Source organism: Vanrija albida (assembly GCF_041260175.1).
Source record: "Vanrija albida strain AlHP1 chromosome Unknown contig_4, whole genome shotgun sequence".
Classification (NCBI taxonomy): Eukaryota; Fungi; Basidiomycota; class Tremellomycetes; order Trichosporonales; family Trichosporonaceae; genus Vanrija; species Vanrija albida.
In genome coordinates, this window is record NW_027191423.1 from 346,648 (window position 1) to 372,866 (window position 26,219).

At 63.6% G+C, this 26,219-nt stretch overlaps 9 protein-coding genes across 9 annotated transcripts; 4 read left to right on the plus strand and 5 right to left on the minus strand.

The window, feature by feature from the left end:
- Window positions 1–342: 342 nt before the first annotated feature.
- Window positions 343–950, plus strand: GPX2_1 (Glutathione peroxidase 2; the record flags this gene model as incomplete). The annotated part of the gene is made up of 4 exons (XM_069353363.1): window positions 343–366; window positions 416–748; window positions 799–867; window positions 927–950. The coding sequence occupies 4 exons, from the start codon at window positions 343–345 to the stop codon at window positions 948–950; spliced, it is 450 nt and encodes a 149-aa protein (XP_069208005.1).
- A 1,486-nt stretch (window positions 951–2,436) lies between these two features.
- Q8F55_004859 (uncharacterized protein) lies at window positions 2,437–4,913 on the plus strand (the record flags this gene model as incomplete). The annotated part of the gene is made up of 2 exons (XM_069353364.1): window positions 2,437–3,413; window positions 3,899–4,913. 2 exons carry the CDS (start codon window positions 2,437–2,439, stop codon window positions 4,911–4,913), a joined length of 1,992 nt encoding a protein of 663 aa, XP_069208006.1.
- A 4,252-nt stretch (window positions 4,914–9,165) lies between these two features.
- On the plus strand, window positions 9,166–10,092 carry Q8F55_004860 (uncharacterized protein; the record flags this gene model as incomplete). The annotated part of the gene is made up of 1 exon (XM_069353365.1): window positions 9,166–10,092. The coding sequence occupies one exon, from the start codon at window positions 9,166–9,168 to the stop codon at window positions 10,090–10,092; it is 927 nt and encodes a 308-aa protein (XP_069208007.1).
- Window positions 10,093–10,560: 468 nt separating this feature from the next.
- On the minus strand, window positions 10,561–11,724 carry Q8F55_004861 (uncharacterized protein; the record flags this gene model as incomplete). The annotated part of the gene is made up of 7 exons (XM_069353366.1): window positions 10,561–10,712; window positions 10,832–10,960; window positions 11,027–11,093; window positions 11,130–11,293; window positions 11,371–11,395; window positions 11,473–11,543; window positions 11,580–11,724. 7 exons carry the CDS (start codon window positions 11,722–11,724, stop codon window positions 10,561–10,563), a joined length of 753 nt encoding a protein of 250 aa, XP_069208008.1.
- A 1,228-nt stretch (window positions 11,725–12,952) lies between these two features.
- Window positions 12,953–15,133, minus strand: PUS1 (tRNA pseudouridine synthase 1; the record flags this gene model as incomplete). The annotated part of the gene is made up of 5 exons (XM_069353367.1): window positions 12,953–13,154; window positions 13,237–13,296; window positions 13,543–13,832; window positions 13,870–14,602; window positions 14,640–15,133. The coding sequence occupies 5 exons, from the start codon at window positions 15,131–15,133 to the stop codon at window positions 12,953–12,955; spliced, it is 1,779 nt and encodes a 592-aa protein (XP_069208009.1).
- A 222-nt stretch (window positions 15,134–15,355) lies between these two features.
- Window positions 15,356–16,974, minus strand: Q8F55_004863 (uncharacterized protein; the record flags this gene model as incomplete). The annotated part of the gene is made up of 6 exons (XM_069353368.1): window positions 15,356–15,397; window positions 15,432–15,945; window positions 15,986–16,453; window positions 16,489–16,572; window positions 16,608–16,685; window positions 16,718–16,974. The coding sequence occupies 6 exons, from the start codon at window positions 16,972–16,974 to the stop codon at window positions 15,356–15,358; spliced, it is 1,443 nt and encodes a 480-aa protein (XP_069208010.1).
- Window positions 16,975–17,261: 287 nt separating this feature from the next.
- On the plus strand, window positions 17,262–19,363 carry Q8F55_004864 (uncharacterized protein; the record flags this gene model as incomplete). Its single annotated transcript, XM_069353369.1, has 11 exons — window positions 17,262–17,376; window positions 17,429–17,598; window positions 17,636–17,781; window positions 17,826–18,051; window positions 18,101–18,148; window positions 18,186–18,275; window positions 18,315–18,365; window positions 18,462–18,539; window positions 18,578–18,671; window positions 18,716–18,985; window positions 19,029–19,363. 11 exons carry the CDS (start codon window positions 17,262–17,264, stop codon window positions 19,361–19,363), a joined length of 1,623 nt encoding a protein of 540 aa, XP_069208011.1.
- A 1,206-nt stretch (window positions 19,364–20,569) lies between these two features.
- Q8F55_004865 (uncharacterized protein) lies at window positions 20,570–21,691 on the minus strand (the record flags this gene model as incomplete). Its single annotated transcript, XM_069353370.1, has 1 exon — window positions 20,570–21,691. The coding sequence occupies one exon, from the start codon at window positions 21,689–21,691 to the stop codon at window positions 20,570–20,572; it is 1,122 nt and encodes a 373-aa protein (XP_069208012.1).
- Window positions 21,692–21,965: 274 nt separating this feature from the next.
- Window positions 21,966–23,129, minus strand: Q8F55_004866 (uncharacterized protein; the record flags this gene model as incomplete). The annotated part of the gene is made up of 2 exons (XM_069353371.1): window positions 21,966–23,087; window positions 23,127–23,129. The coding sequence occupies 2 exons, from the start codon at window positions 23,127–23,129 to the stop codon at window positions 21,966–21,968; spliced, it is 1,125 nt and encodes a 374-aa protein (XP_069208013.1).
- Window positions 23,130–26,219: the final 3,090 nt, after the last annotated feature.

Sequence of the window (26,219 nt, forward strand, 5' to 3'; positions counted from 1 at the left end):
CTGGACGTGGCAGGGGACAGGGGGTGGGCGGGGGCTGATTTCGGCGAGGCGGGGGATAAATGACACGAATAAAATGTGGGCTTATCACCCCTTCGGCCGATTAGCACCCCGTTTGTAATGCTTTCTAATGGTCCAGTCAACTTGTATTCGGCTGTTGCCGACGGGCCTCTGCCCGCCCGCCCGCCGGCGAATGGCCGATGACGTGCGTGACGTGCGATTGGGACGGATCTCAAGAGTGCAAGACGCAATATCCCCCCCAAGCACTATTTAACCATCGCTCTCTCACCCACATCGCCCACCATACGGCCCATCCTCGCTCTCCGCACCTACGCATCAAAAGCCATGTCTGACATTTACTCGTACTCGGTGAGTGTAGCCAGCTCGCTCCGCTCGCTCGCCCGCTCACACCCCCCAGGTCGAGCTGCCCAAGCGCTCCGTCCCCCTCTCCGACTACAAGGACAAGTCGATCCTCTTTGTCAACGTCGCGTCCAAGTGCGGCCTGACGCCCCAGTACAAGGACCTGCAGGCGCTGCAGGACAAGCACGCCGACACGCTGCAGATCATCGGCTTCCCGTCCAACCAGTTCAAGGCGCAGGAGCCCGGCACCGACGACGAGATCCTCAACTTCTGCCAGGTCAACTACGGCGTCACGTTCCCCATTGCCAAGAAGGCCGACGTGAATGGCGACGACACGCAGCCCATCTACAAGGCGCTCAAGAAGGACGCTGGCGTGACTGACATTGACTGGGTGCGTTGGGGGTTGGGACGTTGAGGACTGGGGCTGATGCACGACGACAGAACTTTGCCAAGTTCCTGCTCAAGCCCTCGGGCGAGCTCACCTGGTTCCCCGCGCGCACGACCAAGGTTGTGAGTATAGAGGCGGGGGGAGCGGCGTGGCGGTGTGCGAGACCTAGCTGACGTACCAGGCCGACGTCGAGGCCAAGCTCTAACTCGACACGCTCAACTAGAGAACGCGTAGGAAGATGAAAATGTGAAGGCTGCGAAGGCTGCGCTGCGAGATGAGGAGAGGTGCTGGGGGCTGGTGAAGGTCGAGGCGCCGAGAAGCAAGGATGGACATCGTGGCGGCGTCACCGCCCAGTCACTAACCACCACTACCCCAGCCCCGCCACTCACACCCCGACTCACGCAAGCCCACCCGCCGCTTCTAAAGCGCCCATAACACCAAAGATATGACTCACACGACCGGCTGCGCACGTCCCAGCAGACCGGTGCATCAAGGCACTGATGGCCGTCCTCGCTTATGGGAGGTGCGACGACGCGTACGCCGCCCCCGCTAGATCCACTTGGTACGCTTACCACGCTTGATAACCGCTCGGATGCAGATGGGGCTCGCGGGGTCGGCTACATGCATTGCTCTGGGCTGTCTAGATATGTCTATCGTGCTCGTTGCGACGTCGTTGGTCGTTGGGAGGCCAAACAGAGGATGGTGAGTGCTCGCCACGGGCTGGGACGCCTGCCTGGGTCGGAAGTACCTAGCATTCCGCCATTGCCCATTATCCTCGTACGTACCAATGACGCACGTCACATCCACTACCCACCTCTGACCCAGTCGCGTTGGTCACCTTCGCTGCAAGCTCCCCACCCCACAATGGAGGCACGCGAGCGCAACGCTCCCCGGTGCTCGTCCATTCGCGCGCCACTCTCCCGCCGCACACGGCCGTTGGCGCTGAAGTGACGTGCCAGGCCTACGCCCCAGGCCCAACGGCCAGGCTGAGCTCGACGACGGCGAGGCGGCGCGCGACGTCGCGACGCTGGCCATAGAGGAGTTTCGCATCTGGGTCGAGCAGCCGGCCGCAAGACATCGTGGACACTGGGGCCGTGGTCGACGTGCTCAAGACATGGGGGCTGGCCGAAGATGCCGCCCTGCGCCGACTCACGGCGAGCGAGACGTGGGACGTCGACTGGCGAGGTTCGGAGGCTGGGTAGGCAACCTCGCACAGGCAGGTCGACAGCATCGGCCCTCCTCTCAACGGTCGGTGGGTACGAGATACAGCCGTGTGGCGCCCATCATGGGGCAACACCCTCCCGCCTCAACTTCCACCTCGTCGATCCTGTGGCCAACAACGCAGCCGTGGCGACCATCAAGGCGCCGTTCCGTCTCTCCGCCAAGTATCACGCTGCGGACGCACGCATGCAGAGAGGGAGCGATAGCATCCCAGGTTCAAGCAGCCTCCTAGCCAGAAAAGGCAGCATGCCACGTGAGCGCATCTGTGGACGGTGGACCTTGGACCTCAATCACGTTCCTTTCCCACAACCACCGACGTCACCACAGCGCTCATCGACATACAAGAACGACATCGTCGCTTCAGCTTTAGCAACTGTACACTCTCCCTCTCGCATAGCAAAACTCCCCCTGGCCACACTCCCCCCGGCCACACTCGCACCCGACACAACTTCAGCCGAGGCCCAGCCACCATGGCGCCACTAACACGCTCCCGCCGGGCCGCCGCCGACGCCGCCCTCGATTACAAGGCCTTTCCGCACCTCGTCGAACTGATCCTGGAGCTTTGCGACGACATGGAGACGCTCTTTACGCTCCGGCTCGTCTCACGGCGCATCAAGGAATGCGCAGATGTCTGGACGGTGCAGAAGGCCATCTCCTCCCCGCGGTGGATCGGCGAGCCGCCCGAGCCCCACGTGAGGTGGGATTCGGGCCACAGGACTGTTATGGTGCCACCGTACACGGCCGTTGACATCGTCGAGGTGATGCGGCCGCATGTCCCAAACGACTACTATGGCGCCCTCATGATCGACAGGTCGGGTACGCAACGCCACGTCGTGGTCGTCGTGCTCGCTGTCCCGACCTCCCCGAGCTTTGAGCTGGCCAAGAGAACGCTGTTCCACATGTCGATACTCCAAACGATGCAGCTTCGAGATCGGAGCAAGCGACCGCCGAAGCTGGACATTGTCTTCGCGCCGTACCGTTTGCCCGACATGGCCGGAGCGGCGACTCATGAGAAGGACCCTGCGAGGTGGGCGCAAACAAAGAAGCCCAGCTACCTCTTCACTCCGCTCTTCGAGCCTGTGGGGCCAACGCGGAATCCGGAGAATAGCCCCGGCACGCGCACTGTGGACGGTATCTACAGCCCGCTGTTCTTCCACCTCGGGGCATTCGAGGTGCTCGGTTACGGCGGCTCGGTGCGGGTCCTCGGCCTCGACCTCCTGCCGCCTCAGTACGTCGACCTGCACTGCGACCCCGACATTAGCGGCGAGGCGGCGCAGGATGCCGCGAGGGCCACTATGGAGGAGCAGTTCCACGTCTTGGTCGAGCGCAAGTACGAGAGGAGCGCGATCGACAACGTGCTCAAGACTTGGGGGACGGCCGAGGAGGCGGCCGCGCTGCGCAGGCTCACCGTCGAGAGTGGGACCTGGACCGTCACGCCGTTGAGGAGGTGCTTGGGTTGGCGCGGCTGTCTGGGTGAGAAACCTTGGGTCGTGTGCGCAACATCTCCAGCTGGCTCCCAGCCAGGTACAGAGCTCCCCACGTGTCCCGATTGTCGACCTACATGAGCCCATGCAACTATCTACAGCAGCAATGCGTCAAAGCTCAAAGCATGTGTTTCGTCGTTGCCATCTTGCACTCGCACTAGATATGCATTGAGCTACAATACGGGTGCGGTTGGATTGCGGCGGCGGCGGCGGCAGTGCCCAAACTGCAGTGGGCCGCCACCTCGACATTGAGCCACATCTGTCTCCGCCATCGTTGCCGTTGTTGTTGACGTCACGACAACCATCACCACCAGCACTATTCCACTCTCCCTCCCACCCATCTACACTTTGCCTGCACATCACACGCAGCAACGTCAGGCCGAGTCTCATCCTCCGCCGAGGGACGATGGCAAGCCCTGGCCATGCCACCACAGACACGTTCCCGCAGCGCCGCCGCCCGGGCCGCCACCCTCGACTACAATGCCTTTCCGCACCTCGTCGAGCTGATCCTGGGGCTGTGCGACGACATGGCGACACTGATCACCCTCCGGTTCGTCTCACGGCGCATCAAGGAACGCGCCGACAAGTGGATGGTGCAGCACATCTTGTCCTCACCGCGGCCAGCGCACAAACCCAAAACGGACGCGCGGCGGGTCGCGGGCCGCCTGATCAAGGTCGACCTGACCCACTGCCGCGTCTTTCTCCCGCCGTACACCCACATTGACGTCGTCACCCTGAATGGAGGGTATGGCAAGCCCGAGGGCTTCGACGACGTCCGCGGGCTCATTGAGGCCGACCTCTCCAGCGTGCAGCGCCACGTCGTAGTTTTCGAAGTCGAACTCCCGCCGTACACAAGCTTCGCGCTGGCCCGACAGACAGTCTGCGACTGGTGGAGCCGGATTCACATTCCCATCGAGCACCCGCGACCAAGGCAGCTGGACCTCGTCTTCGTGCCTATTCGCGTGGAGGACATGCCCGGCGCGGCGGATAACGCGCGTGACCCGGCGAGGTGGCCCTCGGCTGATGAGCCCCACGATCCCACCCGCCACCTCTTCCACCCAGTGTACTCGGTCACCTACACGGCCGAAGGGGAACACCACGACCAGATACTCGGCAAGTCGCGTGCCGTGGACAGCATCTACGCCCACTTGTTCTGCAAGCTTGGCCTATTCGAGGTGGTCGCGTACGGTGGCTCGGTGCGGATCGTCGGGCTCGACTCTCTGCCGCCGCAGTACGTCGATCTGCAGTTCGACCCCGATATGAGCGGCGAGGCGGCACGCGACGCCGCAAGACAGTTTATCGAGGAGGAGTTCCGGGTATGGGTCGAGCGGCGCGCTGGCCGCACCAATATCCAGGATAAGGGGAGCCCTGTCGACGCCTTGCTCAAGAAGTGGGGCCCAGCCGAGGAGGACGCGGCGGTGCGGAGGCTGACGGTTGGGAGCGGGGTGTGTAGCCTTGGGTAGTGTCGAGATCTGCCGTGGCCCGTCGTGCTGTGAGGCGTGGACAGCAGCCACAGCCCTCTTCTCGACGTGCGTTCGACATACGAGTGGCGAGGTCACAGCGACAGCGACCTCGAGCCCCGTCAACCCAGTCGACGGTGGAGTGGCACGCCGCAACCGCCACGATCGGCGAGCGCCGTGCCACACGAAGACGTGCCACACGAAGACGTGCCCGCCGACCTCGAGCACGCAACGAGCGGGTCGACGTCGACGCCCCGACGAGCCGGCGGAGGTGGGCGTGGCGGTGGGGCAGCTGGCCAGCGATGGGGATGTCGAGGCGAGGCAGTCGTGGAGTGTTGGGGATGAACACGATCGAATTGGCAGTCAACGGGAGGCAGAGTGGAGCGCGACGCGCCAGGCCGGCGTGCGCGCAACTCTAGATGCCGTATGCGCCGTGACAGCTCGGCTCGGTCGGTGCTGCTGCCCATCAGCTGCGCGGGCCTGGTGCCCCGCCCTCAACCCTTTCGTTGGGGATCGGCTGGAGATACCAGCGACAGAGCATGAGGTCATGTGGCCGGCCGGCGCGAAGCCGAGATATGTCGGAGCGCTAGTGTCCCCAAGCAAGCGTCATGCCCCAGCCGTCGCCGGCGGCAAGAGCAGGTGCATAAAGACTGGCTAAAGACTAATCTATCCACGCGCGCTCCATGACGCGGGTGTCGATCCACGACGCGGTGGACATGGCGCAGAGGCGGCCAGGTCGCGGTCTCGAACACTCCCCACACCTTCACTGTGCCTCGAGCTTGCCGGCACCAGGTCCCGGGATTCCACCGATCCGCACCAACCTCCCGAGGTGGGCGCCGCCGTCGTCGTCGCCATAGCCCTCTTCACCAGGTATCTGTCCATCGCCCCCCTCTCCACCACCTCCCTCGCATCCTCGTACGATAAAGCATGCTACCAACATTGAATTCAGAGGGAGCGTGACGACATGTATCGGCGCTAGCAGTCACCCGATGGCAATGTCGTCGTTAGTGCCGTTTCGAGCGAGCCGCCGGCCAGTCCATGTGGCCCCTCGGCCTCTGCTCAGCGTGTCTCGGCGCTCGGCTCGGCACAGACAATGGCGCTACACGCCGCCGCCAGCTGCGCACTAGAGAGGTGGCCGCTAGGCAGAGGAGTCGAGTCGGTGGCACCAGGCGGGCGAGGCTAGCACGACGCCTGCCTCGCTCGGCCGTTGGGCGGCGCGGCGCGGCGCTGCCCCTCGACCTCCTCCCCCTACCCCTCCTCCTCCCCCTCCTCCCCCTCACACTCCCGTGCCCTCCCCCGCCCCCGCGAGGTTTCACCATGCCGTCAGTGTCGTACTGCACTGCAGTGGGCGCAGCACCCTCGCCATCGTCTGCCCCGTGTCGATTGAGCCCCGTGTCGATGTCGAGCGACGACTGCGACACCCACCCCACACCCCGTCGTCGAGCAGACAGATCGCCCCGCCCCACTCCCACAACTAGCGTCTCGTCCCCGTTCCCACGTTGGTAGCATCCGATTCTGGGCCGGGCTGGCTGTCGTAAAAGCCCCGTCGGGCGTGCACGACCGGCCGGCGCAGGCACCCACCCCGTTTCGAGTTGCAAAAGCAGTCGCGAAACAGCCTTCCTTCGTGTGAACATCTGCGACGTCCCCTGTCAGATGACTTATGCGGTGCAATATGCCCAGCTCCATCGGGATCTGGGTGCGTGGGTGGATGCATTGGGTTTGGGCGGGCCGTCGCCGGGAGGGCCTGGGCTGGTGGATGCACCCTGGCGACTGATTTCTTTCTTTTGCTCCGCGCCGGTTGATGGCGGCGGTGGTGCCGGCCGGGGGGAGAGGGGAGATTGGGCAGGGGGGCAAGGCACATTGATGTGCGTGGCTGCCTGAGCGCTGCGGCACGTTAAATGACGCCAGGTTACAACTGATGGGGCATGTCGGACGGCGCAGGTTGTTTCAAGTGCGCGAGCAGAGGGAGAGTAGTTGGGCTGAGCGACCGAGGCAGGCCAACCGAGCAGTGGCAGCTGCATTCCCTGACCAGCCTCGCGCCGCCTCGCCCGCCCCACTAGTTGTTTACACCATGCCTCGTCGACCCTCTAGCGCTTGCAGCTGGCCTCGCCTGCTGGCCCTCTGCCGCTGTCGCGGGCCATGCGCTAAAGCCACAAGGTCATGTCGATTCCAGGGAGGAGGGCAGCGGCACCTGGCATGGCACGGCACCTGACCGGAATCCGTCATTGAGCGTTGGGGAAGTGTCACGGCCTGCTGACGGCAGCGACGGCATGAGGGAGAGAGGGAGGGAGGGCGGCAAGAGGGGACGAGGGGACTCGACTTGGCCGGGCACACTATCCTCCAACTACATGTATATTGGCTACTCGTCGCGCTACTCATTTCCCCCCATCCTTTCTCGTCCTCGTCGTCTCGCTCCTCATTTTTTCTCGGCGACTCGCTGCGGTCTGTACATTAAACTCTTAAAGGTGCACGCACGCACACAAGCACGCACAAGCACAAGCACATCGACCCTCACTCACCCAAGCAAGGAACGACGACCCCTTGCCCGCCAGGGACATTTAAGCTCTCTGGGTGTTTGTAATTCAGCGTCACACATTACAGGCAGCAAGCCACCACTCACAATCGAACAACAACAACGACGACGACGACGGACGGCGTCGGCAAGACGCACCCACAACAACATTGACTGTGCATCGCATCGCACACTCCGGCTCGACTCCATCTGCTCGTGCTCCAACGACGATTGCCACGCCCTCGCAGTGAGCGACGAGTTGCCCCTCCTCGCCCCCACACACACACACATCCCACACAACCCATCACTTGTGCTCATCCTTCCTCCGACTCGCACTTTCCCTGTCATCTCGCCTCGCCTCGCCTCGCCGCCCCTCCTGCACCTCCTTTCCTCTCGTCACCCGCGACGACGACGACGACCACGACAACTTGCATCTCCCTCTTGCCATAGCATCATCTCCCATCAAGACGTCACGAAACGTCGCGCCGCTTCCCCCCCAGCACCCCCTCTGCTTCTTGCACGGCGGCGTGACTTTGAGCCCCGCTCTCCCGTTACTCTGTGACGCTGACCAAGGTGAGTCTGACAGCCGTCGACGACCTGGATGCTGAATGTTTTATAGCAAGAGCCGCACGGGTAACACCCCCTCGCGTTACTCCTCGTCGCTGTCACCACCGCCGGCAGCATCAGCTTCGCTCGCCTGGACCACCTCGCCCAGCCCAGCCCAGCCCAGCCCAGCCCTCGACGATAAACAACACTCGACCCCCATCACTCAACCCCCCCGGACACTGCTCGACCCCCCATCCCACCAGATGCACAATGGCGCCGACATTTGCATTCCCATCGCTCCCATCCCTGCTCGACCTCTTGCCCGACACCTCGCCACCCGTCCTCTACCCTGAGCCCTCTCATTCTCGACGCAGCAGCACCAGCGCAGCAGCCCGTCAGTCCTTTTCGTGTCCATCCAGCCCGCGGCGCGGCCATCGACCACCCCCATCGCCAGATGCACGGGTCGGCGACCAGCCCAGCTTCGCAAACTACCCCGCTGTGCTCCCCCTCCCACCGATGAGCGGCCGCCCACACCCGCACATTGATTCGCCGCTCGATCAGACAGGCCCAGTAACAGCCTCATCGGCGACTTTTCCTGTCCACACGGCGCGGGCCGTTCTCGCACCACACAGCGAAGGCATCGCACCAGTCTCGCCGCTGTCGCTCTCTCCGCTCCCACCACGAGCGTCCGCCTTTGACGGCACCGGCGCATGGAGACCCATCGGCACCCGCACTCCGAGGGCAGCTGATCCGAACGCCACTGCATCGTCCTCACCCTCTCGATCGGGACACAGACGAAGCCTGAGCGCCATCACTACCACGAGCCCCGTTAAACCTCAACGCTCACGGACGCTAGAGTACCGCAATTCAATTGGGTCGGCTTCTGCTCTCAACCTCCCAACGCTAGCCGAGGACGACGGCTTTGCACGCCCATTTCCGGTTGGCGAGCGTCACCTCCCCAGTGCTGCGTCACCACTGGCCTCGCCAAGGGCGGAGCGCCTCTCGTGGCTGGAGCCGACGCCGACACGCCAGACAACACGGTCCCGCGCTGGGTCCACCGTCACGCTTGCCGATGTTCCGCCGCCAGCCCCGCTGTCGTCCTCGCCGATGCTGACCCGCCGAGGGTCCATCACCATCTCCACTCCTGTCGCTGGGCGCAGTCGACGTGGCAGCATGGCTAGCATCGCATCGCTCTCCATGACCTCGGCAGCCCCGCCCTCGCCGTCCCCTGCGCCAGCAACCCTCGTCGTCTCCGGCATCTCGGCTGTCGCCGAGTGGTCAGAGCCGGCCACCGACTTTGCTCCACCTTCGCCAACGCCCCGGCGCAACCGCCAGTCGATCATGTCGATGTCGATGTCGATGTCGTCACCGGGCGAGCAGCTCCGCGCGCGGTTACGCAGTCTCAGCGAGATTGATACGCAGGGCGATGGCACGCCCGCAGCAGCGCTCGCTACCCTAACAGCTCGCCCATCACGCCCATCCTCGACGATCAATGCGTCCCCACACCCACCCAGCACGCCAAGCCGTCGTGGCACTCCGGGGCGTACCACTGAGAGTGTCACTCCGACAGGCGCCGCTGGAGCCAGTGCAATGGCGCAGCTCCCTCTGTCACCCACACCAACAAGGCGCCACCGCCCGAGCAGCATGCTGTCTCACAACTTCCGGCACTCGATGCCTGACCCGCTCATCCTCGTCCCCGAGGTGCCCGAGCGCCCCACCCACCGCCCCACAACGCGCCGTCTCCGTCAGCCCACTCAGCTGAGCATGGGTGAGGCCGCAGCTACGCGCGACTCTTTCAGCCAGCCCAGAAGCCGGCGTCCAAGCACCATGACGCTCCACCTCGAGCCGGCCTCACCACCCCGCCGTGGATCGGCGACGACCCTGGAGCTGCCCGTATCGCCCATCTTGACCTCGAGCCCGGGCAGCCTTATGAGCGACAATGGGACGTCTAGCCCCACGACATCTGTCGAAAGCCTCACGCTCGGCATCCCCTCGCTCTCGCTCGACAACACACGCGTCGCAGACAAGTGGCGCCGCGACATTCCCGACCCAAGCACGTCGTTCCGTGTCTTTGGCGACGAGTCAATCGACTCGGAACGATTCCTGGACTTTGATGACATTTAAGCGTACGAGACGAAGACGACGACAACGACCCCGACGAGTACACGACGCGACGTCCATCCACGCCCGTCGCACCACCACTACCCACACACACACGCTTCCCTTCCACCACCCAACCTGTTTGACTCCACACCACTTGTTTAATGCCCGCAAGGTCATCTGTCACCAACTAAAATGTTGTATAGCCTCTGTCAGATGATTTAACAGTATATGCATTTCGACTGCGCATTGTCCATTGAATTGTTCGTGTCAAAGTGGGGGAGGAGGAGCCGGAGGATGCAAGTATGTACAGGGGTGGAAAACATATTAGCGGAGGCGGCTGTTTAGGGGGTTGTTTGTACGACATTGTCCGTCAGAGGTAGGGGAGGTGGGCGATGCGATCGGGAGGGTAGCGCGGCGACTATGACTGAAAACGGAACCTGGCGGCACCAGAAATCAGTCGCGACCGCGTCCGCGTCCGCGGAGATGCGCTTAGCAGTGCCACGAGCCGTCGGGGTTGCCGGGAGGGCCAATGTACTGGTAAGGCCACTCGCCGTTCGAGCCGAGGCAGGTGTCCACCGAGCGGAGCGAGTAGCCCTGGCAGGTGAGCTTGGGGACGCTGAAGGGGACGACCTGGGACGAGGCTGAGGCGACGTTAGCAAACGCCCGAAAGTAGGTGCTCCGAGATCCGTTCAGGGTCTGCCCTCCCGGTCCAGGCACGGACCCATCGGAATCGACCAAACAACCATGCCTGTCTACTCACTCGTCGGGATGGTCGAGTGCTGCAGCACGAGGTGGGGCGAGGGGTAGCGCATGCCGCTGATCACGTCCTTGGAGTGCTGGGGAGAGTCGCCGTTGGCATCACCAGTGTCCTCGGACCAGAGGAAGAGCTCTGAGCGGGGCGCGTTAGCATCCGATCGCAGTGGCGTCTCGCCCGGCGCTATTTTCGCCCACTCACTCTTGTAGCCGCGGTCGCGGAGGACCTGGAGGACGAGGTTGTTGTACGCGCCGAAGGGGGGGCGGAACTGTTGTCAGCGGAGCAGGGAGGCGCGAGCACCCACGTAGAGGGGCTTGACGCCGAGGATGCGGATGAACGCCGTCTCGAGCTGCTCGAGCTGCTGGTTGATGCCGTTGTAGTCGAGCTTTGTGAGGTCGGGGTGCGACCAGGTGTGCGAGGCGAGCGTGTGGCCGTCGCGGTAGAGGGTGCGGAGCGTCTCGACGTGGTCTGTGGGTGGGTGTCAAAGGGGTCCCGCACGGGGCGCGCGGCGCGCTCAGGGGCGGCAGAAGTTTGCCCGCACTCACTGTAGATGCAGTCGTAGTTGTTTCCCTGGGGGGGTCAGCTCGGCGTCGGCGGGTGGCGGCGGCGTCCACCTCGGCGATCACGCCCCGTGCCTCTCTACTCACGTTGAGGAAGAAGGTGGCCTTGCCGCCGTTGAGCTGGCGCGCAATGTCGAGCTCGTACTGGAATGGTCCGTCTAAAGGTCAGCATTCGGCGGAAGGGGGGAGCCCACCGTCGAAAGTGAGCGCGACCTGGCCCTGGACCGAGCAGTTCTCAATGACCTGCACGGCGGGGTTCTGGCGCTTGTCAGCCGGCTGGGGGTGCGCGGCGACGAGGGCGGCGAGGGCGGCGAAGGCGGCGAGGGGCTTGAGGAGCATTGTCGGGGTCGGGGCTGGTGGCTAGCGAGCGTGGGGGGAGGGGTGTATTATATACTGAGTCGGCGGCGGCGGGCAGCGGCGAAGGAAGAGGAGGGACGGGGGCGGGGGGAGAGTGAGAGCGTTGGAATGAGAGAAGAGAAGGAAGATGGAGGCGATGTTGTGCAACTGTCGAGACGGACGCGGGGCGTGCGACCGGGGCTGGGCGGGGCGGGGCGTGGGGAGCAGCTGGCTGCCACCCCAGCTGCCTGGCTCTTGGCTGCCCGCTCTGCTGGCCGCAACTCGCTCGAACCCGCTCGACCCGCACCCACCCACCACGCGCAGTTGCATACCATCATAGTGTGGCTTGATGCACGTCTCCCTCTGCTCTCTTGCTGCTCCTTGGCACCCACTGCGGGGGTTTACGCAATAGCCTCTCGCCATGTTCTACCCACGCGCAAGAATAGCCCTGCGCCGGCCTGCAGCCTGCCCGCCCTGCCCTCATACCGTGGGCGACACAAACACTGCCAACGAAGAATGCGGAGCGATGAAACCGCCCTGGAGCGGCCCTGGCTGGTTCAAGTGGCCCACACTGCGAGCAGGCAAGCAAGCGGGGAGCATTAGAGCAGGGCCGAGCAGGGTGTAATTGCGTCTAGCACCGTGCTGTCGCAGCAACGAGCAGCATGCATTAGGTCATTCGCAGTAGCCAGCAGCATGCATTAGGTCATTAGGACGAGTCGACCGCTTGGCCAAGTCCAAGTCGCCGCCCGCCCGCAGTGGCTTGCCCGAATCTCTTTCAGATCGGGTCACCCCCGCCGCCGCCGAGGCACAGTGTTTACCTCGCTATTAGGTTTAGGCTGCCGCCCCCGCCGCCGCCGGCACTCGGCTTGTCCGAGGCGCGTGACACCCACCCCCCGCCCACTCGTCCGTCTCCGCGCGTCGTCAGCCAAGGCGGTGCTCCTTCATTCCACTCAATGCAGATGAGTTCTGCAGGGTCGCCTGCGTCGCATCCAGGCAAGAGGTCACTCGACCACTTGGCCGCTTGCTGTGCCTCTGTCCCGGTCCCAACCGCCGTGCTGGAACGCGACGGGCCTGCTCGCCCGCCGGCATGTGCTCTCGCCGCCCGCTCACCGCCGCCCACCACCGCTCACCGCCGCCCGCAGCATCACATACATGGTCATGGGACCCCTCCGACGTCATGGGCCTTATCAACTCTCGGCGCATCGCCTCGCCGCCACCCCACCCCACCACCCTAGCTGTCAAGCTCGCCGCGCGCCAGCGCCACCGCGTCAATCTCGCCGTCCTCGTCGTCGCTCTCGTACTCGTTCTTGGGCTTGGCCTCCGAGCCCTCGCCCTCACCGCCCTCAGTCTTGGCCCGCGGCGCCGCGCTGGGGTCGGCGTACTTCTTGCTCGTGAGCGTCACGACCGCCTCGGGCGGGATGACGCCGTTGGTGCTGCTGCGTCAGCCAAGAACAAGATCGATAGCGGCCGTGCGCCACCATCAGGCGCACCACCGGGCGCCGAGGCACAACTCACTTGAAGTAGGAGAACTGCTCGGATCCAGTGCAGTCGACCTGGCGGTTCCACTTGTGGAACCTGTGGTGCGTTAGCGCGTGCGGGCAAGTGGGCGTCCGAGTCTGAGCTTGGGCCTGTCGACTCTGGCTCTGGGGCTGGGATCGGACTGGGGTTGGGGTCGAGGTGCAGCAGCTGGGATCGAGCTGAGGCTCGGGATCTCGGAGCATTGCAGGCAGTAACACCCGATCCCCAGCTCGAGCCCGGGGCCTTCGGCTACCGTGACATTGCCGCCACCAAACGCCAGCAGCCACCGCCGCCGCCACTCACACGTTATGCTCGAGCTCGACCTCGCGCAGGCGCTCATAGATCCACTTGACCTTGAAGTCGTGCATGCGCTCCTCGAACGGCCCAAAGTCGACCATCTCGCGGTCGACGCCGTCCTCCTTTGGGAAGCGCATCGTGCGCTCGTTGAACGTCTTGAACTGGGGCTGCTCGAGCAGCAGGCCGAGCGGCGGCGCCTTGGGGATGTGGATGCGCTTGGGGCCAAACGTCTCGGGGAGAAGCTTGGGTGCCGTGCCGGTGCGGCACGCGAGCATGGCCATGGCGATCATCTTGCGCTGGCCGGTCAGCTTTGTTCCTCCGCTTCCCACTCACAATCTGGTGCAGCATAAAGCTCTGGCCGTGGATGCGCACCGAGAGCCACTCAATGTCGCCGTAGACGGCGGGGTCGCGCACCTCAAGGCTGATCATGAAGCGCTTAACGCTGCGGTCCTTGAACGGCCTTCCGACCGTATAGTTGTGGAAGTTGTGCGTGCCCTTGTACTCTGCGATGAGGGCGCGGAAGCGCTCGACAGTACCGCTGTCGACGCGGTACCCTCTGCGGCGCTCAAACTCGCCGCGCTGGCGGGGGTCGAGCTCGCCGTCGTCCGTCTCCTCGGGCGCGGGCGCAGCGTCGACAAACTCAGCGCCGGCAGCCACGACGTCCCGCCACCCCGGGCTCGCGCGGTCCAGCACGCCGGCCAGCGCGTCCGTCTTGGCCGGAGGCAGCAGGCAGTACGTCGGCAGCAGGTACTCGTACACGCGCGAGTCGCAGGACGTGCGCGCCTGGAACGACTTCATCGTGCGCACGTGGCCCCACATGCGGATCTGCGGCGGCAAAAACGAGTTGACGTACTCTGCCAGCGTGGTGAAGCCCTCTGGCAGGGGCGGGTCCACGATCATCTTGAGCGAGATGACGTTGCCGGCGGCGTGCACGCCCGCGTCGGTGCGCGCCGCGCGGTTCAGCTCGACCTTCTTGTGGTCCAGGAAGTTTTCGTCCGACACCGCGCCGGCCTTGTGCAGCGCCTCAAAGAGGTCGCCCTCGATCGTCTTGGAGCCGTGCGTTTGGCTGCGCGTGAGCGAGCAGTCAGAGGCCGCCAACTCACATCTGCATGCCGCTGTACCCCGTGCCGCAGTAGCCGACCATGACGGCCGCGCGCTTCTTGGGCAGGCGCTTCTCCTTGCCCTCGCCGCCCTCCTCGTCCTCGGCCTCGGCCTCCTTGGCCTCCTTGGTAGGCGCGACCCCGCCGTTCGCAGCAGCCTCCTCGGCGCGCTGGCGCTTGGCCTCGAGCCGCGCCTGCGCGTTGCGCTTGTCGTCCCACTTGCCCTTGCGGTTGCCGTGCTTGTCTCCGCGCTTGCCGTCCTTGTTCCACTCGCCCTTACTCCACTCGCCCTTGCCCCGCTGCTGGCGCTTGTCGCTCCAGCGCGCGCGCTTGTCGCCGCCGCCAGCCGACGACCCGGCGTTCATCGCTGCCTCCTCGTCGTCGGCCGCCGGGCGCTTCTCCCCGCGGTGGCTGTCATGGCTTGCGACCGGCGCCTCTGCCGGTGCTGTCTCCGGCTTGACGTCGGGCTTGATGTCCGGCTTGGTGTCCTCGGCCATTGCGTTGCGAGGGTGGGTGAGAGGATGATCGATACAGTTGGGCCGGACGCCAAAAGTTCAACTTTCGGCAACATCATATCGCGTGGCTGTCACGTGGTAGGTCACGTGGACTGGCGCCCATGCGCCCATGGCAGCACCGGACTGGCCCTCGAATGCTTGCACAACCTGCATATTGATGATACAAGAATCCGTAGAGCTACACAATCCCAATACGACACACTCCTACTTGCGAGGCGATTTGAAGAAGCTCGTAATGGACGGTTGCTACAGTCAGCTTGGAACGACGATACCCACTCACTCCCTTCTTCTCCTCTTTTGGCTGCTGCCGCACTACCTTGGTCTGGTGCCCGCCACGCTCGTCTCCACGCTTCCGCTTGCTGGGTGTCGCAGGCTCAGGCTTCGAATCCTGCGACGAGCGCTGTGAGGATGAAGGTTTGGACGACTCGGACTTGATAGACTGGCTGGGCGGCACATCGAGGAGGACAATGTCGTCGTCGTCGACGGGCTCGGCCTTGGCAGCAGTCGCACCCAGCGCTGGCTTGATGTCTGAGCCGACCGGCTTGCTCTCCTCCACCATGGCCTCGGGTTTGGCCTCTTCCTTGGCAGCAGGCTTGCTCTCCTCCTTGACGACCGGCTTGCTCTCTTCCTTGTACGCCTGGCTGAACCCGCCGGTCCCCGCTCCCTTCGCTTTCGCAGGCGACGGCTGCTGCTTGGCAAAGAACGACTTGATGCCGTCCTTGCGGTCGGCAACAGGCAGGATGTACGACGGCTCGCTCCTTCCAATCTTCCCGACCTCGGGCACAACGGGGTAGCTGGGGGTGAGTTGGCGAACACAGGGCCGTCCCCACTCACCAGTCGAGCCCGGACACACTGTGCAGCACATCTGCCGTACCACCCTTGCCCTCCTTCCACCCCTCCTTCACCTCGCCGAGATCCAACCAGCGCACAATGTCCTCATAGCTTGTGAGGATACACGGCATCCGGTCGTGCAGCCACGCGATGTCCTTGGACGGCGACGTCGTGAGGATCGTGAACGTCGACAGGGGCACCGGATTGCCAGTGGGGTACGGCTCGCGGTCGTCGCCCTCCTTTGGCACAAACTTGGATGCGACGGGCTCGATGTACTTGACCGTGTCCCACAGCCCGGCGAAGAACATGAGCGGCGGCTCGGCCGGCGTCGTGCCTTTGGACACGGGCAACCGCGCAAAGTGCGCGACCTTGCTCGCACCCTTCTTCTGCCACTCGTAGTAGCCCTGCGCGGGGATGATGCACCGCTTGTGCTGCTTCAGTGCGTGCCACATACCGCCGGATGATGGGTCACTGGCGGGTTAGCGTGTTCATGAATCGAAACCCACATGAGGGCCTCCGACCGCGCGTTGATCGTGTTGAGCGGGCCAGTGGGGGGATACTTTGTCCAGTGGGGGATCAAACCCCATTGCCTGTCGTCAGCTTTATCGATAAACACCAAGCTCACATGGTCTCAATCATAGCCTCGCCCGTGTCGTTGTCGCGCCTGATGACGGGTGCGCGCTGCCTCGGCGCGATGTTGTAACTGCTGTCAGCATTGCCAGGCAACATACCCACCTGGGCCAGAAGTCCTGCTCACGCTCCCACTTGGGGAATCCCTTCTCCGGGTCATCGGCGGCGTGGAAGTCGACCTTGCAGTTGCAGTCCTCGTGCTCGTCTGGTGCGCCTCCGCGCAGCCGCATCGGCCCGCCTCCACCGCCGTCCTCGTCCTCGTCGGCCGGGTGCCGCCGGTTTGGGAACAGGCGCCCATACTGTGCTTGAAGACCCTCGAGGAAAGCGATGTGCGCTGCTCCAAGTGCGTATCGCCCGCACATGCTGATGAGTGAGTGTGCAATGGGCAAACTTGTAGCAGGAGGAATGTCAACAAATAGGTCGGACGGGCAACACCGTCAACCGCCTTCCCTCAAGCGTCATAGCGGAGATTGCTCGATCTCCACACCCACTCCCACTCAATTCAGCCCGGCGTCTGGTACTACATACGAGCGAGCGGAAGTCGATACGGCGCCCATCACAGCCTCTTCCCGAGCTTCAAACAACAACAATCCACGACGAGCGGCGTGCAAAGACGTCCCAGAGGCCCCTCTGGCACCATTGCTCGACCATGCCCGCTCCCAAGGCTCCCCCACTCACCCCGGGCCGGGCCGCCCTGCCGGAACAGCAGCGTGACTTTGCGGTCGGGCGGCTGTACCTCGTCGCGCGAGCGGACGGCAAGCTGCGTGAGTCGATGGGGGGAGCGTGCGATGATGCGGTTGTCTGACGAGATCCTAGGGCCCGCCGTCGTGCTAAACTCGCGCCCGTCAAAGCTCGCGGGCACGCAGGACGCGTACATCTCCTTTGTGGGGGAAGACAAGCGCCTCGACACCTGGGTGCCGGCGTCAGCGCTCGGCGAGGAGGTCGCCGCGCCGGGGCCGAGCAGGCTGCCGTCTAACGGCGATCTGGTAAGCTGCACGTTCATCTGGGAAGCTTACCCCTCAGGCTCACGCCGCGTCTTCACCCGCGAACGGACGCGATCTACGCGAGGACGTCTCCGAGGCCTCCACCCCCGAGCGCGAGCACGCCGCCGTTACGCGGGTACGCAACTTTGAGGACGTGAGGTTTGGCGAGTACCTCATCAAAACTTGGTGAGTTCTTCGTTGCCGACTTGAGCAGAGCTGATAGTCGACAGGTACTACTCGCCATACCCACTGCCGCTGCCAGAAACCGGTGGCATGGCTTCGGCCGCTCTATTGAATGCCGAGGGCCCGAAGCGTGGGAGGAAGCGTAAAGAGCCACCAGGACCCACGCCAGGAGCATCGAAGCTGCGCCCTTCCGCGCCGAGCACGAGCGACTTGCTTGCGGCAGGGGTGGGCAAGGGCGGGGAAGGTGCTCGAGGCCGGTTGTGGGCCTGTGATGTGAGTGCCAGCTGCGAAGTAGACCAGAAGTTGCAGCTGACAGCCCCAGCTGTGCTTCAAGTACATGCGCACAAGGGCGGGCTGGGAGATGCACACTGTGGGTAGAGTACGTTGACACTGAGCTTACCCGCCAGACATCCTGCACCCAGCTGCAACCTCCGGGAAGGAAGGTGTACCAGCGAGGGAGCTACACTATTTGGGAAGTGGACGGAGCGAACGCAACGGTGAGGCCACCTTCAACCGCTCTTCCACTGACGCCTCAGCTCTACTGCCAGAACCTCAGCTTGTTTGGCAAGCTGTTTATAGATCATAAAGTGAGTTGGACCGGGCGGGACGCCAACTAACAACTGCAGTCCGTCTTCTTTCACGTGGGTTGAGAACGTGAGCCGTGAGCCCAAGCTAATGTACAGGTGGAGAACTTCCTCTTCTACGTGCTGTGCGACGCGGCGACGTCAAAACGCGACCAGGTCATGGCTTTCTTCTCCAAGGTGAGTTGCTCTTCCCGTAGAGCCGCTAACCCGCCCAGGAGAAGCTCTCATACGACGACTATAATCTCGCCTGCATTGTTACTTTCCCGCCACATCAAAACAGAGGCTTTGGCAAGCTTCTCATAGAATTCAGTGCGTACCGGTTGCCGATTCCAGAAGCCAGCTGACGAATGTAGGTTACTACCTCACTCGGCATCCGTCAACACGACCGCCTTCACTCTCACCAGGAACCCCAGAACGGCCACTGTCAGACCTTGGGCTCAAGGGATACATGGCATACTGGACGTCTGTCGTGCTCCGTGTATGTCGCCAGCTGCTCTCCGAGGCCGCTCCGCCACCACCCCCAACTCCAACCAAACCGAAAGCCACAGAGGGCCGCTCGTTGCGCGAACGACGGCCGCCAGTCAAGGAGGAGGTACACGAGACGGTGGTGGTGAACGGACACCGTCAGTATTTCTCATCTGAAACTTAACCTGCTGACCTTCTCAGATCTCACCAAACGGCTCGACCCCGTGCACAAGGGCCAGTACGCGATCACGACAACCCTGTCGACTCTTGCCCGTGCCGCCCACCTCCGCACGGACGATGTGGCCCTCACGCTCGAGGAGCTGGGGTTCTTGAAGCAGCGTCACAGCATTCAGCGCAAGGCGTCCAAGCGTCGCGACGAGGATGATGAGGACCACCATGACGATGACGACGGCGAGGCCCTGGGCGAGTGGAAGGACGTAGAGGTGGTCATCACTCGAGAGGGTGTCGACGAGCAGTGGGACAAGTGGAGGGTGCGGGACGCGGGGGTCCTGGACGAGAAGTACTCGCTCCTGTAGCTTGATTGATGTGGCAGATGACACACATGTAGCCTGACAGCGCTCGTCACATTCATTTGACTGACGTCCATATGGCCTGCGTACGCACAGCTGGTGTCGGCTGGGCTGGTTCGCGATGGCCGACGCAGTGCCAGTCTGATGCGACCATCACCTCGCGTCCTCGCCACATAGGTGCGGTCCGACGGCCAGAGGAGATGGAGCGCTGGGTCGCGCTGGGCCGGACGACGGGCAGTCTTCAGAGTATGGGGCAGGTGAGCCCGGCGCACATCGCTGGCGACCGCAGAGCAGAGCAGAGCAGGCCAAGCGGCGACCTCGAGGCGTCCGAGGTCCCCGCCCAGTCGCCGCCGGCTCGAGATCGCCGCGCGCCGCGCCCTGGTGACAACATGTCCCGGCACGCCCGGTGCCTCGGCCGGTGAGACACGGCAGGAGCAGATGACCATGACACGAACCGCGACTGCTCGCCGCGCTCGGCGCGCAGGGCGGCGCCCGCCGCTCGCTTGGTGGACCCGGCAATCCGGGTGCAGGTACACGCGAGGTGGTCGAGCCGCGGCAGGTGGAGCTGGGCTTGGCTATCTCGGCGGGTGATAAGGCGGGTGATAGCGGCGTCGGCCGCCCAAGCGAGACGTTGGACGTTCGCCGCCTTATCGCCCAAGGAACAGCTGCGTCATCTGCTTCGTTTGCTCGCTACTCGAGCGGCGGGCTCGAGCGATGCCCGCGCGCGCTGAGACATAGGGGGCTGGCCATGCTGCGTGCATGCGTCGGGTGCACGTCAGCCTCAGCTACAGTATGCACCTTGCGTCAGGTGGGCACCTTGTCAGTGGGCATGTTTCACGCTTCACCGTGTCAGTGTCAGTCACTTGGAGTATGATAGGGTCCATAGCCATGTCGTCATCCACGATATCAGCTTCTGCCGATCGCGGAGAGAAGCGAGCTTCTTGGGGTGGAGGAGGCGTCGTAGCATCCCCACCGCTCGCTCTCGTCGGCGTCATCCCTCTCCCGTTGTTCCTCGCCCGCTGTCGGTATTCGCTCGCGTCCATGTTGCCGTCGCTGCCGTCGCTGCCGTCGCTCTCGTCGCCGTCGTCGCCTTCACTTCGTCGCTTTCGCCGTCGTTGCTGTCGCCGTCGTCGCTGTACCTTCACTCCGTCGCTCTCGCCATCGTAGTTGTCGCCGTCGTCGCCTCTCCTCCCGCCGCCATGTCCTTGACTCCTAGCCCCACACATCGGCCCCCGTCTCGTCGTACAGGCCCAAGTCCCACAGGTCGCCCTCCTCCACCTCGTAAATCCGGGGTCGGGCGTCCTCGGCATAGTCGATGAGGGTGCCGTACTTGATGTTGCCGACGCCGTCCGCATTGTTGCGACAGTTGTCCATGCCGTCCTCGAGGTACTCGATCATGCGCTCGGTCGCACATTGCCTGGCCTCCTCGTCCTCGTCGTCGGGTATGTTACGGCTGATCCGGACCATCTCGAGGCCATACACCTCGAGGTCGCAGCGGGCAGAGAACGCGGCGATGCGACCGAGCGTGAGGGGCAGGTTGTCGTCGTCGCCAGACGGGATGAGCGGCTTGGACCACCGGCGAGTCTCGAGCGTCGGCATCATGACAATCTTGATCGTGTTCACGCGCCAGACGTGACGCCACAGGTCGTCCATGCCGGCGTCGGGGGTGCCGGCGGCCGAGAACTGGTGCTCTGTCGGCAGCACGATCACCAGGTCGTCGGTCTGGATCTTGGCCTTGGCATTGGGCGGGTACGGCAGCGAGGGCGAAAACAGGTTGCGGAACACGACTTTGTGCAGCTTGGGGAGCGACATGAACTGGCAGTGGGCGCGGGTGCACGCGTACTCGGTACCAGGCGCCTCTTGAGTACGGCTATCGGAGGACCCACTCTGCTGCGGCGCGACCCGCACCACATTGACGTTGCGGAACAGGTACTTGAAGACGGCTGGCGGGAGTTTGCACCACTGGTCGTGCGGGCCTTCGATCGTCACAACCTTGATGCGGCCCATCAGGTGCGTCTTGTACTTTGGAGCAGGAATGGAGCGCCGGAGAACTTTCCTGCGCAGCGAGGGGTCCTTGTGGGCGTTGATGAGGGGTCCGAGGCCCACCAGGCCGGGGTCATCCATGCCGCCAACCCAGATACCGTGGTACAGCTCCTTGCCAGCGGCGTAGTAGAGCTTGCGGCAGGTCCGCGTGAGCTGGGCCAAGGTGACCGTGTCCGAGAGCTGGAGGATACTCTGCAGCAGAGCTGGGTTCTCGAGAAACCTCTGTCCGGCGGGCTTCAAAGGCTTGAGGCCTGCCGGCGCGGACGGGGCTCCCACAGTCGGCTGAGTCATGGTGGAGAGCCGAGCTGGGCAGAGTCGACCCGACAGACGGAGAGAACAAGCGTGAGCAACTGGAGGAGAGGTCAAGCGAACAGTCAGTCGTCAGTTGTGTGTCGCCAGCCGCCGGACTGGCCAGCCGTCGGACTGCCGGCCGGCAGAGACCCTACGATCCACACACGACGTCGAGCGTGCTCGGCACCGATGAAATGGCACTGCCTCGAATACGACACTCGAGTTGTAGAACCAGCGTGTTCATCGTCGACTCGGGCTCAGCGCTACCCACATCTTACCAGGGCATCACCTCGCCCTGCCTAGCTTCGTAGTCCTTGGCGTACTCGTCCATGGTGAAGAACTTGACGCGGCGGGACTCGGCGCCGCCACCGCGAGCACCACGAATGGTGCGCTTGGCGATCTTGAGCTGATGCTCCTCTTGGGCCTCCAGCGCATCCTCATCCTCGAGAAGGCCGTCATCCGGGTGGATAAGGTCGGCGATTTCGAGCCCGTAGATGTGCAGGCGGCCGTTGGTAACGCCAGCAAGCTCCTCGAGCTCATCCGGGATGTGTTCGTCTGAGCCGCCCGCTTCCACCTGGGACCACGAGCGCACCACCAGCTCGGGCCAGAGGACAACCTTGATGAAGTCGGCGCCACGGAAGGTGAAGCCGGGGGAGATGTTGCCGACCTGTGCCGTCGGCGGGAAGAAGCCTTCATCCTCGGGGTGGAACTGGTCCTTGAGAGGGATGACGAAGACCACCTCATCAACCTGCTCGAACTTGGGGACAAGGGTCGGCGGGAACGGCAGGCTCGGATACGCGAGGTTGCGAAAGACCACCTTGCTGAGACAGGGAAGGTCGGCAAAAAGACAGGCGCGGTCGCACGCGTAGTCGGTCCCGTGCGGGAGGGGGCTGGTACGATGGCCGTGAGGGTCACACCACTGCGGCGCAAACCTCACAATGACGACGTCGATGAAGAGCGTGTGGAAGAGGTACTCGTCGAGGCCACACCATTGGGTGTGGGTGCCTTCGATGGTGACGATGCGGGTCAGGGTGAGGAGGGCAGCCTTGAAGTTGAAGATACTCTTAGGATTGGTGGGAAGCCTGGACGTCCCACTGGCCTGGGCATCGCGCTGCTCATCGATCTCGATGACCTCCTGCATGCCTTCAAAGAGGCTCGGCCCCTCGCCACCGCCAATAGAGATGGAGAAGTAGAGGTGCGGGCCAACGAGATCGAAGAAGAGGCGCGAGGTGCGGAGGAGGACGACCTTGGTGTTGCGGTCCGTGTTCTCGACAATGCTCTTGATGATGTGTTCGCAGTGAAGGATGGTGTTGCCCGCCGGCGGCGAGGTCGCCCCGCCAACGGGAGTGTTGAGCGGCTTGATGGTCGGCGGGCACCGGAGCAGCTCGCTGGGAAGCTGGCGAGGTGAGGTCGGCCCACGGCTGCAGGCACTCACCATATTGGGCGTCTAGATATCTCCAGTGGTGTCTGAGAGACTTGAATGGACGACGAGAAGAGTTGACTGTTGTGAGAGGTTGGGCGAAGGAGGGAAGGTGGTTGTAGACGCCCGAGCTGAGTGAAAACCCAAGGACAGGGGGCGCCTACGCCCCGCCCGGGGCAGCATGGCAGCAGCACGCCCTCGTCGGATCCTTGTGCCCTCTTGCTGATCGTAACGGTACTGAAAGCATGGGTGGGAGGGCTTCTTTGAGGTTGCAGTTGTGAGTTCAAGTAAGTGGCAGAGTTGCGTGTGGCCGACACCGAGCAACAGCAACCACTTACGGCATCACGGCGCTTCGGTGATGTGTGCGTGGAGGCAGGCCAATAGGCCAGAAGGTGCTCGCTGAGGGGTAATCCCATGCCCGTGCGGCGTCCAACTATTTGTGGAAGAGGAGCAGGGCAGGGTGAGCTGTATGTCGGAGGGTAGTGGGAGCGGGAGATTGGTGCCGGGCACAGAGGCACGGACACTGGAGCTGGTCGGCGGGCACTGAAGTGGTCGGCGGGCGACGCTGCTAAGGGCACTTGTTGAAACCGACTGAGTATACGGCCGAGGAAGCAGCTGAGTGCGAGGAGGGTGAGCATGAGGAGGTGCAGCACGATCCAGTTGCCTGTAGAAAGGGCCGTTGCCTGGATGGGACACCAGTGGTAGTGGTTACGCCGAGTTTCCGGCTGTCAGCCGCCCCCCACACCCATGACGCTTGACGAGGTCACCCAAGGTCGACAGGGGTCATGGTGTCGAGGGAGCTGGGGGGCATAGGCCAGCATAGATGCAGGTTGGTGGAAAAGTCTGCCAACGGCATCGCTCTTGTGTCGAGCAGGCAAGCATGTGGTGACTTGATGACGTGGCTACAGCGGACCAATGGCAGGGAGGCAAGTTTGTGGAGTGAAGTCGTGCCAGAGACCGAGCGGACCAACGAGAAGACCAGCTGGGCCGGAAATCGATTTCTTGGGCGTGTTGAGAGAGGTAGATGCTGGTTGAGCAAAGTGAAGAAGAGGAGTAGACGAGAGGCAGAGTTGTGCAGGTATGGTGGACTGGTGGGTGGTTGCGCAGCACGGTGGAATGGGTAGCGTCCCCCTCGTCCACCCCATTCCGCGCCAGATTGGACGCCTCTGGCTGCAGAACACAGCGTTTCCTCCGCCTTGCGGCGCGGTATGGACAACGCCGTGACCATGCACACGCAGTACGAGCGAGGACAGGGTGAAAGGAGGCGGCGGTGTCGGTTCTGGGCAGGAGGGCGGCTCGTGTCGTCGCTGCCAAACATCACGCGTGGGTATCTGCGTTTCGGTGGGGCCGTCAGCCAACGACTCGGAATCGGTGCGTGATGGCCTGCAGCACATGCTGATCTCCTACCTCGCTAGAAGACCCGAGAACAGTCGAGCTCGCTGTGCGTGAGGCGAAAACCGCGCCGAGAGCGAACAAGGGGCTGTGCCCGCCGGAACAATTAGCCATGGCCACCATCAAGTGGTCGCCGCTCGCCGCTCCAACACGCCTTGGCCGCCCCCCATCAGTCGGCACGCTCGATTTATTGCCGACGAGAACCTCAGCGGGGGCCAGCGCACACGCCCGGCCCTGCGGCGGCGGTGAGTGTGGCACGCAAGGTGCGTGCCGCCCACCGCCCACCGAGAGCCCGCGGATTGTCGCTACCGTGCGCGGCCGAGGGTTGTGTGCAGCTCTCACTGATCCCTTTGTACCCCCCTCAGCCGCTCGAGTCGTGTGTATCGAGTGGGGACGAACACACTGGAGGTCAGCGCAATTTCCCCTCCTTCAACTCCATTCCACTCACCATGTGGTTCGACACTGAGCGTCCGACACCGAGCATCCGCAGCCGCCCCACCCCAGCTCGCTCGCTGTCTCCTCCCGCGACTCCCAGCAACCCTCAAACTCTTGTCGTCTTCCACAAGCCCGCCTCCTATTATTGAGTTGAGGGCGCCAGTTTTGTGCTGTCCGCTCACTGTGCCGTGCGCTCACTGGCTGTGCGCCCGCCGCGATCAACCTGCGCACGGCTGCCAGGTGACACGTCCTTGTCTCCTGGACATCCCACACATCCTCGACACCAGTCGGACTGACTCCCGGTACAACTCGAAGACTATCCCCCTCTGTGCTCACTGGATGATTTTTTCAAGGCCGCCAGAACGGCAGTCGACGCCGACTTCGCCTCCGAGGAGAAGCTGTGGGTGGTTCTCGTCCAAGTGCGGGGGGGGGGGGCACCGCGGATCCAGTGGCCTCTTCTCGATCTATCCCCGCCCTCTCTCTTCGCCGGCACGTCTGAAACCGCCTCTAAACGAGATGGAGCCCACCACGACTTTCCCCAAGTCGCTCGCTCATTTTCTGTTGAGAGGCACTTGGATTACCGATGTTAGTGGCGACTGCTGGGGTGGCTCCGAGCTCACCGCTGGCCCCATCAAGCCCTTGGGCACGAAAGAGGCTAAGAAGAACGTCCCAGAGGACGAGGGTACCAAGCAGGATGGGTCAAGCCGGAGGAGGTCGAGGGCGAGGACACTGGCAAGGACGCAAAGACCAACCGCCAACGAGGACGCCGCCGACAACGAGGAGCTCAGCAGGCCTAAGCCCGTCTGGCGCAGCTCCCCTCGGACACATTCGAGTTGCTCGACCCGCACAAGAAGAAAAAGGAGCTCGTCGTTAACCCATCACCGGAGGGCGTGTAAATGGCGGGACAGCGGCGAGTCGGCGTCGATGTCCTCGACGAAGATGTGGGTGCTGGTGATCGTCGGAGGCCGGGGCTGGTGCAAGAGCGTGCAGGGGGCTCCAATGCTCGTCGGACAGCCCCACCCGATGGTTGAGCTTCATCACCACAGCCGCTAGAAAGTAGCCCGCCACGAGCAAATCGCGCCCGCCCAAATGAGGACAAGAACCACCGGCCTCATGCCGCCACGCCTGGCACGCACGAGGTCCACCCAACCTCGTCCACCGCACTGGAAAATTGGCCAGCCGGCGATGGACACGCAGCCTGTTGCACACCACGCGCGGGCCTTGACGTTGGGAGCCGGCTGATGCCCCATCTCCAGCCCTCCCATGGCACAAGGCTTTCGG